Source organism: Aythya ferina (assembly GCF_964211825.1).
Source record: "Aythya ferina genome assembly, chromosome: 1".
Lineage (NCBI taxonomy): Eukaryota > Metazoa > Chordata > Aves > Anseriformes > Anatidae > Aythya > Aythya ferina.
In genome coordinates this window covers 19,350,219-19,365,097 of record NC_140296.1, presented here as the reverse complement: position 1 = coordinate 19,365,097, position 14,879 = coordinate 19,350,219, and the positions used below count along the sequence as shown (strand labels likewise).

The window sequence follows — 14,879 nt, the reverse complement described above, 5'->3', positions numbered from 1 at the left end:
TGTGCACAGCATGGGAGAGGTTTGGGCTCTGGCACACGTCTTGCAGAAATGGCTGCAGTGCTTTAAGACCTCGGTCACCCAAGGCAGGGTTTCTTTCCCCTCTCATTGCTGTTTGTGACCCAGGGCAGCCAGAGGCCACTCGCTGCAGTTCACCCTTTGTCACTGCTCTTTGTGCTACCTCAAACTCACCTTTGGGGTGGCTTAAACCCAAAGTGCTGGAGGGAGCTGAAGTGCCTGGAAGGCAAGTGCCTGTGTTTGCCATGTTGGTCTTGCACAGGTGAGTGGGCAGATAGCTGGGAGCTGTGACTTCTGGCACCCTGCAGCAGATGTCACCACGTGCTGTGCCTCTGCGCCGAGTGCTGCCCTAGGCCTGGCGGTGGGGCCACCTCTCCTGCAGCACTGGATTGAAAAACATTACTTCTGGAAGGACTTGGGAGGGCATCATGGGGAAAGCTGTGCCCCAGAACTGGAGATTTAGCCTAGCAACATATGGAGGTAAAACCACTCCAGGTTCCTGTGGCCCCAACGTTTGCAGAGGGTGTTCGTTCCAGCTGGTGGCAAGACATATGCAATCCTGGGCCCCCGTAGCCTTTCGGCAGGGAGCTGGCAGCCTCTTACTGCGCTGGCTTTTGGCCACGTGATGCTGTCAACTCAGTTGTCTTGAGTCATTTGTCTAAAAACAACTCCCTGCTGCTTAGGGAAGAAAGCACTAGTGGGTGACTGCCAGTCAGGAAATAAGAAATAGCTCAGTGTGGAAAGGTCACGGCGTATAGAAAACAGTGGAGAGGTGCTAAGGACTTCCTTCTGTGACACTGCCCCGGGTCTCTAACAGAAGCAGAGTCAGTGTTTCTCCAAGGTAATTTATTCCCCGCCTGCCCCAGTTGTTTCAGTAAGCGATACTTCTGCCATCTTCCTTGTGATCAGCTGATTGGGCTCTGCATTGCACAGGGGAATTACTTTACCAGAAATCCAAGTTACAGTTTCGATTTGATGCTCTTCATTTAACCATTTTCCTTAGAAACCGAGAAAAGTTAAGGCCGTACATCTAGTTTAGGAATGCAATTGCACATTCCTCATTCTTCTCTCCATGAGGAATGTCAGCCAAACTACGAAGCTTACTCTAGAGAGCCTTGGATGGGCTGTAATGCCCAAAGCCTGCCTTCTGACGGGACCATGGTGGGATGAGGAGCAGGAAGACACATACGCAGCACATCAGTAACAAGACCAATCCTTTTCCCTTTCTGTACTGCACCAGTTGCAGTTGGATTTCTTGATCTGCAGAGAATATATCTGGCTCTCAAAGGGTGGCTTTGACTAGAATATGCCTCTTGGGGAGTAAGTCTATGTGGTGTGGGGGTTCGGTGAAGGGCTGTTTGTTTCTTTTTCCTTCAAGGTTGAGGGCGAATGTCGTCTTTTAGCATACCTCTCGTGAGGTCTTGGCAAATCATTCCACCTCTTTGCTGCAGAATAGAGATCTGTTTTGTGTGTTTTTTGTTTTGGTTTGGTTGTTGTTGTTTTTCCTTACCATGCAGTGACTTGGAAGGTGCTTGAACACTCCATAGCAATCCCAAAACTAAGCCTGAAACTGAAAGCAGCCCAGCTCCCTAAACATACTTGTTCTTATGAGGTGTCCTGGAAGGTTTCCTTAAAATATTCCCCAAAGCTTTCTGAGGTTTGCATCTTTCAGTGTGCTCCAAGAAAAATGCTTCCGACAAATGACATTTTTCCCCAGTGTCATTTATTATACAACTAATGATGCCCCTGTGTCTGCAGGACTGTTTCCTGTGATAATCTCTAGGCTTCCACTCCTTTGATTCATGTGACATAGGTGAGATGAAAGATAACAGACAACAATGTAAGGAAGATTAGGTACAAGGAGGTGTAAGGAACAACAGGGGTCATGAAGGATAAGATATATTTACTACTAAAGGTGATACTCAGTGTCTAAGTCACAACTAAGACAACTTTTTCCTATGTTAAAGTCAAACCTGGAGTTTTTGTTTGTCCTCCGAGTTGACCGAGTTAAAAAATCCATTTTAACACAGCCTCTTAAAAGGCTGGGTTATGCGTTTTGGAGGCTGTGTTCTGTAGAAAGCAAACCCACGTACTAAGTTTTGCATGCTTCATGTTACAGTGACCCTGAACCGCCAGGAGATGCGATGTGTGAGCTGGCGGTGGCGCAGGACCGGCTGCTCGGGCCTGTTAGGCCCTTGTGTCCCTGGACAAGCTGCAGCAGCACCAAGTGCGGTGTAGGCCAGCACCTCTCTTCACAGGCAGGCTCTGCTGAGCCGTAGGCTGATTTTGGAAAAACTGAGGTAACCAAGGAACAGCTCGGCACTGCAGACAAACAGATCCTACTCAGTCGCTTTATTCACAGACCTGCAGGGAGCTGTAACACAGATGTTGAATCCTTTGCAATTATGAGGCCAGCATGGAAACTCACTGAGTGCATGCTTCTCAGCTCTCTGCGATGAAGTAAACTGCAACTTATGCTGTCTAGTCATATTTTTATCTTTCCCTAGCAATATCTTTCTAGAAATCTTCAAGGCTTCTCTAGAAACTAGAAACTTAAGAAGCCAATCCAAAGAATATTTTTGCCCTTGAGCTTATTTTTCCTTTTGTAGCTAAGCAATACACTGATACGGGGATATATTTTGAAATACTCAAAAGAAAAGTTGATTTGCAGTGCTTACTTTTCTGAAATATGGACAGGTTTGTCTTGATAGTGGTGCTGAAGGCCCTAACAGGTTCTGATGTATCTAATCTAATGTATAGGCTGTTGCATCCTGAGGTTAGTATATAAATCATACGCAGTGACTATTTTGTTCAAAAAAAAAAAAAAGGCAAAAAGGTGGTGCTGCTTTATTTTCTCCATCCCACCCATCAGGCAAAAAAAAAAAAAGTGTTTTAGGAATGTTTTCAGTGAAACTGGTATTAATTTCAGCGGAGGCTGACAGCAATTTCTAACTACTTAGAGGCAGCAGAGGAGAAAGCCAAAACCCGAGAGCTGAGCTTGTAACTGAAACTGCAGGCCAGGGATTGTGGGATGCTATGGTAATGTCTTGTTCTCTGTTTATTTCCTGAACTGGAGTTCAAAAGCTGGAATCGATTTCTTACTGGTGTAAAGCTGCTTGTTACATTGCCAGCCTAGTAAATTCTCACAGGTCTGTTCTAGAAAGATTAAATATTAACTTATTCAAAGGAAGGCTTCACTTCGTCACATAAAGATCCTGTGAAACTGTTGACTTCTGTGTGCTAAGTGACTTTGGACAAGCACTAGGATTGCCCTTCGTTCAATCTGTCTGAGAGTGGGAATAACAGCAGTGCAAGGAATAAAAGCAGAATCCCAAAATTTACGTGAACTTGAGGTAAAACAGAAGTAGCTTTCTTTTATTTTTATTTCAGTTAAAGATGGTAAGACAGAATGAAAATCACAAGTGTTTCAGTGTTCACTTTCACCTCAGCCTGCAGGAGCTTGCCAAATTAAAATTGTGCTCTGCCTGGTCTCATAACTGCTTTCTGGTCCGGGAGACCTGGGTAAAAATAAGGAATTTATCTTCCTACTTCTGTAAGGTTTTCATTCATTTCTATGAAGTTTAGTGTGGTTTTGTTTGTTTAAGTCTCACAGGTGATAAGATCTTAAGCTTTTCTCTGGATGTAAAGACTGTTCATTATCTTGAGTCTTTAAGCATCAAATTTGGCTCAGTTTAGTTTTGTGCTTCAGACAGAAACGCAGGAGGAGGCTGTGCAAGTATGCACATCTAATAGGTGCTAACTAATGCTTTTCTTCAGGGTTAACCTCCTTTAGCTTGAAGCTAGAGGCTTCCGTGGACAGACAGACAGGGTGCTGAGCATGTATTTTAAGGAGAAAGTAAAAAAATCAAAATCTGAACAAAAAGGGTTCATCTGTACATCGAGGTATCACCTTGTTACATCTCTGCATACTATAAAGAGGCACAGTTGTGTAATAGGGTTGCAGACCCCTTTGCTGTAGATATCTGCAGCCAAGTGAGGCACATGCTGCCTCCGCGACCAAAGTAGCTCTGTGGAACGAAGCCTGTAACGCACACTGAAGCCCTGCGGATTTAGCTCTCTAATGTGCATCAGGGAAAAGCTCCTTGGAGCTGGCGTGCGGACTGGTGACTGGACAAACCTCACTGCTGGGGGAGAGGAGATGATGTGGAGTGAGGTGAATGGCAGTAGGCAGGACGTGCTCTGTTCACCTTTTGCTCGTGTTGATGGCCAGAAACTTAAATTTGCTGTGTCAGATGAAGAGTCAGGAAAAGATCCTTTCCTCACTGAATTTCAGGAATTTAGGGGAGAGACCCAGCAAGGAGAGTGGTATGAACAAAGTGACCCAGTAAGTACAGCTGCTCTCTGATCGGTGTCTTGCCTAACTGATGAATGAACTCCAAAGGTTTCAGAGAAGCAAGAGGATGTACCAGTCAGCATGCAGGATAGATTTGAGCAAATAATTTGGTGTTGGGATAAAAAGGGATGAAGGTGCAGAATAGGAGGAATTTGGGAGATTTCAACTGTCTCAAGAATTTGGGTTGGTGGGGGGGGGGAAGTACAACAGGTTGGCCTGGATGTTGATGTGCTCCAGAAAATGTGCTGGGTGCGTATCTGAAGGGCAAGTATAAATTATGATCTAACTAATGGCTGTGGAAAGGAGTGTGCTCCTCCTCTGCTAGTTAGAGCAGGGAACTGGGTCTCTTCAGCTCTTCCACTGACTCACCAAGCCTCAGGGGCTGGCAGGAGGAATACTAAGTCCTGTTTTACCCAGAGTTGGGCAGGGAGGCCTTATTAACACCTGATACATGATTTGGAACAAGTCGGCTATCTCGGGTATCTCACTTTTATCCCAATTTTTGATTCAATGCAGATTTACTTACCATATATCTTTTTTTTTTCTCTTCCAGTTACTATATCTTCAACTGCAGAAAAAGGTAACATTTAATTATTATTTTTTAATGTAAATAGTTTTGTTGCACACAAGTCTTAAGGGATATAGAATTGAAATGTATTTCTTTGTATGTAACCTCTCTGTAGTAAGTAGATCATTGCTAAGAAACAAGTCAAACATTGTGATGTTGGGTATGCTGAGCTCATAGTACTGCTTGGGATGAAGACAAGACCTGTGAGGAAAATAACTATGATTTAGGTTTGCAAATATTTTTAAATGGGTACCTTCTGAGAACAGAAGAGGGAGAAGAGGGAAGGAGCTGCAGCAGTCCATTTTCTGTTTCATCCTGAAGGAATGATGAATATTCATCTTACCTCCTTGCAACCTCTGACCAGTAAGACTTTTGGAAGAGGAGGGATTGTTGTACTGTTTGCTGTTTTCCAAACAGCTTACCAGATTCCTCAGGACTGGTTAGAACTGTGCAAAAAACGCAACCATTTCAAAGGTGACTGCACATTATAATTTTAAATTTCCAGGTTAAGTGGTTAAGGCCTTGTTTTTACAAACTTTCCTTAAGCCTTATTATTGTCCTTGGCAAAAAAAGGTCATAGTGGGTAGTATTTATAGAGATTCAAACTCACCAAGGAAATTCCAGCATGCTTGCTGCTTTTAATTGTGAACAAAAACTAGGCTAGAGGATCATTCAATTCCAGAAGTTCAAAGTGCTGTTGTTGTTGTTGTTTTTTTTTTTTTTTTTTTTTTAATAAGACTTCAGGCTTTTTTCCCCATAGAATCACTATAGGGATATTTGGAAGTCCATTTCAGCTTAAGAGGGAACATGAGTGATTATCATGATTTTATGCTAAGCATAGGTTGGCAGTTCCATCATCCACTGAAGGCTGTCTTCAGAGTGTGAGACCGCTGGTAAGAGGCTCTCATCTCTTAAATATTTTTGCAAAAGAGAACTTGGAGGTAACCCATCAGTTTACTTCCTGGTGGGGAGCATCCAGAAGAAAACTGTAAAAAGGAGGAAACTTGATGGAGTCTGTCCTCTTTCATCTTTTAAAGAAGAGGTGAAAGAGTGGGAAAACCTCCAAAGTAAACCATAAGCTGTTCAAGACGGAAGCTGTGTCTTTGCCTGGGTTTTTACATTGCAATGCACAGCTGGGCTTCATCAAGACTTCACAAAATTCTGCAGGTTGCTGCTGTGCTTTTACTGTCTGGTTTTACTAGAAGTAAAGTTTTACTTTCTAGTTTCTTACAGAAAGGCAAGATTCATGTCTCTGTTAAAGAAGCCTGGCAGAGCAGTGATGGTGGTGTAATGTAGCCACATCTCTGGCTTTAATTCAAATGCAGTGCCTGCCTGATCGAAGCAGGCTCTCTTAAATCTACAGAGAAGACAAATGCTTGATTAATTAATGAGAACAGTATCTTTGAAACCTGCCTGTTAGGCTTTTGAAAGCAGTCGTTTGCACATATTTTGCCCTTTCAGTTCTACGGCATGTCACAGGCACCCTGCATGCATGAATTTCTTTGCAGTGGAGGTTGATCTTGAAAAGTGAAGTTGTTTCATTTGAAATAAAAGTTCCAAATTTCATAAAGTTCTTGCAGGCTAACTCCCAATAGCCAGGAAATAGAACCAGGAGAGTCAAATGGCCAAAGCACTGATAACATGGCAATGTAAATAATATGTATAGTAGCAAATATATTTTGCACCGTTTTTCATTGTGCTCTGTTCAAATTCGTTTACTGCAGGTTTTTAATTACACTTTGTAATTCAATTGCTGGTGATTTCTTCATCCCATTAAGGCTAACTGTTTCCGTGTCTTTGTATTTTCATATTCTTGCGTAATTTTTATCCATTAGGATAGAACAGCCAGCTCTCAATCTCTCCACAATATAATTTAGTTCCGTTGAGTATTATTAGCTCTGTAATCCTACTCTGTCTTTAAAGTGGAGTTAAGAATGATGCAGGAAAAAATTGTGAGGGGTACATCTGAGGAAGGCTTAGCATACTTCAGGAGGATGCTAAGAGCGTATCTTATGACATTGTCCTCCCAAGGGTATAACTTAGGGTCTAGTGTGCACCGGTGCCTTTAAGGCGAAGTCGTTTCGCTTGGTCACAGTGTGGCACCAGGAATCCTGGATGCCCTAGCTTAGCTGGGGCTTCCTCACGTCTCTGAAATAGCAGATATTGGGGTTTGAGGTATTTGATGGTTTTCTCATGTCTTCAAATTACAAGAAAGTAAACTGGATAGGAACGAAGCCAGCTTATATTTATATTTGAAACTGATGTGAGATGCTCCAGGGAGTACTCTGCAGAGTGGTACTGCTACCCAAAAGGGATTGGATTCTGGGGCTGAGTTTTATGGCCAGAATTAAGCTGTTTACTGTGCACCTGAGTTTTGCCATGCCCTTCCCCCCCACAGTATCTTGTTTCCTCTTTCCTCATATTCAACTCCTCTCACCCTTTTCTCTCACCCCAAAGCTTTGATTTATGCAGCTGTTTCCACTAAGATTTTAGGTCTTTCTCCTCTTTTGCAGATTTCTCACTTTTTAATTGCTTAACCATGTTATGTTTGAATGTGTATAGTATGTTTTTAATAGAACACAGTTTCTAATTATGTAGCGCCTAGCACAGTGAAGCATAGGTTCTTTCCTATCAGAAATAGGATTCAAGCAACAATTTTAGGATGGTTTTAGAAAAAGGCTTTGCTTCTTGCTTCCACAGCTGAAAATTTGCCAGATCTATAAAGTTGGAGGAGTCAGAGGCAAAGAGAAAAAGCAGAATTCTCTGAAGGAAGCTCAAGTTTGATTTGTTTGTGTGGTTGGTTGATTTTGTGTTTGTGTTTTTTTGTTTTTTTTTTTTTTCTTTTTTACTGTAATGAACAGTAAAAATCCTGAAAGATGATAAATTAAGACTATGCCTGCTGTGACTGTGTACCTGTTGTTTGTTGGTTTGTTGTTTGTGTTTTTTTGTTTTTTTTGAGCTGCTGAAAGTTCCTGAAGTGTAGGGTCTGTTCTGCAATCCATGAAGCATGTAATATGGCTTCTTAAAGGACTCTGTATTTGCACAGGACAGTAGGTCAAGTTTCCTTCTTGCAACTAAAGAAATGAAGATAACGTAAATACTTGGCATGACATTTTGTAAGGCTTGCTGATCTGGCATGACCAATCCATTTCCTCTTTACAAATGGTAAAAGAAACCGTTAGAGGAAGCAAGATAGGAAGAAGCTTCCAGGGTCATAAGTCATAAGCCTTTGGTGTTTAAGGCAACCATATCACACACATCCATTCATAAATTGATGGGGCTCCATACTACTTGTTATTGCCACAGTGGCTGTAATAGCAGGACTCTTCCTCTGAAGATTTGAAATAAGATTTGCAAGCAATTTTAACTCACTTCAAGATGAGACCTTGCTGTTTAGTCCTCTCTCTTCCTGGTTTAGGGTTTTTACTCCTATTGAAAGCAAGCACATTCCACAATGGCACACTACTATACTGTTTCTATTAGAAGTACATACTTGATGCATACTAAAAAATTAAATTGATCTCTGTAGGCCAGTTATCACATAATCTAGAGTAGAACTGTAGCATCTCTATCTAAACAGATTAATCACTTGCATGCCTTAGGTGAAACTGTATTCACTTCTGGTTTTGTTTTTTTTTTTTTTTTCCTTCGAAATCTGCTGTAGAATCTTACATAAAAACATATTATTTCCTTGATGAATAGCAACTATGACATTTAGTGATTTGGTGGTGGTGTTATGGAGGCTTTTTGTGTGTTTTTTTTTTTTTTTTTTTTTTTTTCCAAGTGGGCACTGCCAGAGTGCTAAATTTACCCAGGCAAAAAAGGTTTAATATAACTTATCAGCTGATTCATAATGTCATAGTCTAGCCCTCATCAAAAATCAGGGGTTTTATCTCTTGCTCTCTTCAGCTATATTCACCAAATTTTTATTTGTATTTTATTGCAGTTGTGTACCTTGTGGTTTTTCATCTGTCATTTGTCATGTTTGTATGGTCGTATTGGAAGACAATTTTCACATCTCCTGCATCCCCTTCCAATGAGGTAAATCTGACGTTAGAAAAATGTCAATGCTTTTTTTTTTTATAAATAGATGAACTGTTTTCAGTGATGAAACTTGTTTGCAGTAATGCATGATTCACCTTTCCCTTCTCATTATCTAAAATAGAACAGCTTGACAGCATATCATGAATGCAAATCATCAGATTACTCCTAAAATACTGCATGCTTTGTATAATGGCATTTCCTTATATTAAATGTGTTTAATTCATCTCAAGCTTGACAGTCACACGTATGTGCAAAAGTAGTAAGACAAAAAAGCAAATTTGGGGATACAGTGCTTTACTAGGATGCAGTTTGTTTGACTTCTGACATTTTTAAAATCAATAACTCCAGTGACTGCATTTTTGTATTTTTTAGGTAGTTTTGACCTTCAAGTAGGAAAGCATAAGCCTGAAATGAATTACCTTGTTTTCTACTTTCCCTCGGGGATGTATATGTAGGGATGAGATGGTGGCACCAAATTCAAAATACTTTCCTTGGTTTTAAAAAGCTTTTAAACTGGATAAACTGTTTGAGACTTTGATTGTTCTGTGGAGGTTGCATTTTTATTCTATTTTTAGCAAGATTGACTTTCATTGCTAATGTCAGTCTTAAATATTTTTGTAAAGAGTTAAAACTGTGCTTCTAAGGAAAAGCAAACAATGCTCTGTAGTACATAATTATGTCTTAGATATTCTGCAGCTTTCTAAGATATAGTTATAAAGTGAAAAAAGCTAAAGACTATTCTGCTTTTTAGTTAAGTGAAAAGAGTAGTACTGAATAGTTAAGCTTACAAGTGCAAAGGAGAAAAAAATTCAAGGACATTTCATCCTGAAACATCTTCAGGGTGGCATGATTTGGCTTTATGTGGGATGTTTCTGCAGGCAAATGATAATGTTAAGCAGGTTAGCTGGTTACAATGTGGTTGCAACTCTAATTTTTGTAAAGGTGTGTGAATTTGGGCTGCTCTGAGAGCAGTCTGATAACTTTTACTGTCTGTTTGGGTTCTTCAGTAGTAGACTGACAGTACTGACAATACTTACCCTGTAGTTGTGGTAATGTTCTAGCAAGCTTTTGCTATTCATCGACTGAAAGGGATGGTTTCAGCATATGGCATGTAAGGAATGTTTCCTATGTTAATGTGGGTATAGATCAGATCGATACAATTCTTTCATAGGAAAAAAGCAACTCAGGGAACACTTTTTTTTCCTCTCTCTCTCTGGGAAAGTCCCTTCTGTTCATATATCAGTGAGTAATTTTTGCAGGTTTTTATATTTAAAAACAGACTTCAGAATCTCCTCATTGTATGAAAGTGTAAATGTATATATTTTTAGTCATTGAAGTTTGCCATTCTTGCAAAACAAATAGCATCCTGTGATCACACTATTGAACTAAAAAAAGATTCCGCAGCTGCTGTTGTTCTAGTGTAATCCCTGTACGTTTGTCATAAGAAAGAACAATCAACATTATTAGATCCAGAAAGAGGAAGGAAACAAAGGGACTCTTTCTGTTTTTGGTAAGAACCAGTGGAACCTCATTGGAAATTCTGTTAGCTATGTGGTAATAGACAACTTTTGATGTCTTTCAACATACATATCCTGCCATTGTCTAGCAAATCTGTGGTTTCATGTCCTTTTTAATTTCTGAAATTAGAACAGAAATATTTACTTCGGAAAACCAAAATCTTTTTTTTTTTTTTTTTTTTTAGAGTTTATTATTATGTTACTTGGAAAAAAAAAATCAAAAAAAAATTAAATTTTGTGTTTTAGTTCCCTTTCTATACATCAATGACTTGCCACAGAAGTGTCATCTAGAAGTAGCGTTTTGTGTTTAATGCGACCTCTGCTTGATTGCAGGTCATGGAGACAGCCATTTGCTACCCTAGCAGACTCAAAAAAGGCAATAGGGAGTAAGGCATGATGCTTCAGATCTATCTGAAGTTTTTGATGTGAGCATCTCCAGTTTTCATATTTCAGTAAATACCTAGGCTTTTAGCTTAGAGACAAATGTTTAGGGAAAAAAAAAAAAAGGTCAAACTCTTGAAGATGACTAAAGTATTAAACTTCATTTTCATTCTTTGCATAGATTGATACTAATTTGTGATTATTTAAATGGAAACAATGCTTCATGTTTCACCCTTTAATGATGGGTAGGCTCAATAACTGGAATGCTACCATATGTAACAGGTGACAATTAGATTCTGTGGGATATGGAGCAATTTATTTGCATTCTAGATTGGGAAATAACACTGAGAAATTGCAGCAATGTCTTACTGCTTCCTCCTTTTCTGTAAGTCGAGTGTTCACTGTTGCTTGCCAACCAACTCAAATCCAAAAGAGGAAAAAGTACATGATGAGATGAAAATCCATGTGAACTAGTCATATACATATTCTTGGTAGGAAAATATGTTCATGTTAAGCCACACTAAGCCAATTTTTGTTCCAGCTGCATACAAAGCATTTTCCACTCACTGCTATGAATACTTTGTCTATGTGTGCTCATAAAAAGGGTTCTTGTAGTCCTTGTGGGAAGCTCAGAGTTTAAAAGTGCTTCAGAATAGAAAATACCAGAGGAAATTGTGAGTTCAGCCCCCACTCCATGGGGACTTGTCAGCACACTGGGTTCTGTGGGGCTTAATGGTAAAGCTGTAATCTCAGTGGATACCAAAGCTTTTTGCAAGTGAGTAGAAGCTCTCCAGGTTATACTGGTAAAGCTTTACCTTTTAGTAAGGCTTCTACAGGAGTGGCCCTCATGCTGTATTCAGGTTTGTAACTCTGAAACTGTACAAGCTTTGTTGAAGTTGCTTCCAATATAGGTTAGGGATTTTGAAACCAGTGCTGACTACTCCCAAGTAAAAATTCCATTTAAACTCTTCCAAATTCTGTGAGGAAGCAATGAAAATTCCTGGTCGCCACCCCCACCTCCATACACACCCTCTTCACTATTTTCTCTGGCTTTTCTCTAAGTCAGAAAGTGGGTTAAAAGAACTTTAGTCTCCTGTCACATTTACTCTCATCAAGAGTTAAGTTCCACCTTCTTAAAACTCCCCTGAGCTTCTGGCTTCCTTTGTGTTGAAGGGAAAATGCAGTAGATAATGGAACGGAGACAAAGATGATTCTCTTTAAAATATGCTCAGGACCATCACGTAGTTTTGAGGATCTCCTGTAGTATTCAGGGGGAAGGAGAAGGTCAGGGGTCACCCAGAGACAGGATTAAGGTACATAGGGTCTTTTCCTTGGAACTTGAGTAGGACACAAAGTAATAATTGTTCTTATCCCTTCGTTCTGTCCTTTTCCTTCCCAGTTCTGCTTGTCAAAAGCTGATAAAGAACAATATGAAAAGGAAGAGAGACCAGAATCCCAGCAGGAGATTTTGAGAAGAGCTGCTAAAGACTTGCCTATCTATACGACAACAGCATCAAGAGGTGAGATACAAAGATAATTCTGTGCTCCTGAAGCTGCTTAGTTTAATTTGGTGAGATTCATTTGATGTTAATGAACAATCTATTAAGCATGTACTGCAAAGGCCATAACCTTGTGGTGTGTTTTTTTCCACCATGAGAAATTCAAGTCCTTTGTCTGGGGATCTCTATATACAGCCAGTGTGTGGAATAACTTTTTCAAAAAAAAAAAAAAAAAAAAAAAATTTCCTCTTCTTTTAAGCAGGCAGATGACAACATTTATCTCTAATTCTGGCTACAAAAAGTAACCACTGAAAATAAATACATCTGGAAATAGATGAAAATTACACTTTACACTTAATTTTACAATCTTTTGTGTCCCCCATTAAATTACTTTTTCTGGGCTATAGCAATTCCTTGGGAGCAGAAACTTCATTGTTAAAGCTAGAATTTAAGAAGGATTAACTTTTATTTCACTCCCATCTATAACTCAGTACAGAGCTTTAATACATATAAACATTTTTATTCCAAGTTATATATGAATCATCTGTGAAACAGTTGTCTTATTTAATATATATATACATATGCATATACCTGTTTCTTTAAACTAGGAATGTTGTATTTTTCTCCAAAAATATAAAATACAGTTGACTTTGGTGACTACTATCCTGAGTGTCTTTTCAAACAAAGTGTCTGGATACCTGGCTTTTTTTTGAATACAAACCTCCCTCTGAGGGAATCCCAGTCCCTGGAGGGGTCTGGGAAGCTCTTGCCAGCTCTTAGCAGTTCTGCTTAGCTGTAGGTGTTGGCTTTCCTCCTCCTTTCAAACTGACTGTACTGGTGTCTTGTTTCCATTGAGAAGAGCTTGAAGGCTTATTTAAAAATAACCAGGAAAGATGAGGAAGAGCTAATTTGCTGAACAGTCTGCTAGATCTCTGCTGAAGAGGATAGAGACAGCTAAAGTTGAAAGTTGGCTTACTGAAAGATTGTAGTTTCACGATGGGATGCTTAGGTACTCTCTCCAGAGGTGAAGGAAAACAGAAGATAGGTCATTGCCAGAGGGTGAAGGATGGGGAAACTGAGGAGGTAAAGAGTAAATGGAAATGGTCTCCATAAAGCAGTAATTGACAAGTATTTTAAATACTTTCATATGTTTCTTTAGAAATCTCAAACGTATATATTGTATGAGTAGGTCTGTGAAAACAGGTGTGATTGGGAGGGAAAGGAGCTCTCTAAGATTCAGTTTGTATTAAGCGGGAAAGTCTTCGTAAAATTCAATGGGTTATAACAATGTGACCCTTGCCACTTGAATGCAGCCATCAGATACTGTGATCGATGCCAGCTAATCAAACCTGACCGCTGCCACCACTGTTCTGCGTGTGACATGTAAGTTACTGCACCTGAAATGATGGATTTTCTCTTTCCTTCTATTACCACCACTTCAGTGTGTTCATTTTATCAGTGTGTCAACTCCTGCATGCCAGCAGATTTTACTATTTGTTCCTTTCTCAGACCCTTCATACTCTGATTCCAAGGAAGCAAAGTTCCTCCTATTAGTGCTTTATTATTGTTGCAGCCCTGTAGACCAAAATGCCAGAACTTGTTAGGAAACCTGCAAGCTGCTTATAGCTTTATAAAGTAGTGCTTATGTAAAAACAAATAAATTGGCACTGAAAGCAAAGAAAGGCAAGTCTGAGATACCAGCACGTGGTTATTATAGAGCTCTTCTATTTTATCTTGCTTCTGCAGCTTTGAAACAGCTGTGTGCTACTAACACTGCATTATCTCAAAGAGTGACAGTGGAATTGCAGGTCTTTGCTGTTCAAAAGACACCACTGTTGCTCCCTAACCTCATTCTGAGTCATCAGAGAAGTCTGTAAGGGTGCTGAATCTGTGAGTGAGACTTTGTATGTCTGAGCTTGAGGAAATCTACTTAACTAAAGAACCTAATGCGCATCTTTTGGCTAAAATCAAATTTATTAGCAAATGAATGTCTGTCTGAAATGTCTAGCATCCGGCTTTATACAAAAACTGGATGAAAATAGCCTATGAACTATTCAATTTACCCACTGTGCTGTTTTTTTTTTTTCCCCTCAATTACCATAAACAAACAAGCAAGGAACAGACAAAAAAGTAACAAAAATAGCCCTAAGGTAGACTTAGTTGGAATGAATGACCCGCTGACATACCTTATCCACACAGCTGTGAAGGGTCCTTTGGATTTGTTTTCTTTCATTGCTCACATAAGACTAGCATGGCTTAATGAACTATAAATAATATGGTTTAAGTGTTGCCCAGTAATGCTCCCCATGTTAATTTAAGAGGCTCTTTTCATAATTCTCTTGTATCTCACTTAGTCCTTTGGGTTGAAAGGATGGTCACTGTAAAGTGGAGACATAGCATGAATGCAGAAGAACCGTCAAAAGTTTCAGTGAGGACATTACAATTAAAAGAAAAAACACAAACAGTAAAGTAAAATCATATGTCTTAGAAAGCAAATATAC

At 39.7% G+C, this 14,879-nt stretch overlaps 1 protein-coding gene across 2 annotated transcripts in view; it reads left to right on the top strand.

Moving 5' to 3' along the window:
- The window catches only part of ZDHHC20 (zDHHC palmitoyltransferase 20), a 41,068-nt gene that overhangs the window by 10,482 nt on the left and 15,707 nt on the right, over window positions 1-14,879 (top strand). For both annotated transcript variants that reach the window (XM_084503733.1, XM_084503734.1), the window contains exons 2-5: window positions 4,923-4,949; window positions 8,884-8,978; window positions 12,279-12,399; window positions 13,692-13,761. In XM_084503733.1, the coding sequence (XP_084359859.1) occupies window positions 4,923-4,949; window positions 8,884-8,978; window positions 12,279-12,399; window positions 13,692-13,761 (313 nt within the window). The remainder of the gene's footprint in view (window positions 1-4,922; window positions 4,950-8,883; window positions 8,979-12,278; window positions 12,400-13,691; window positions 13,762-14,879) is intronic.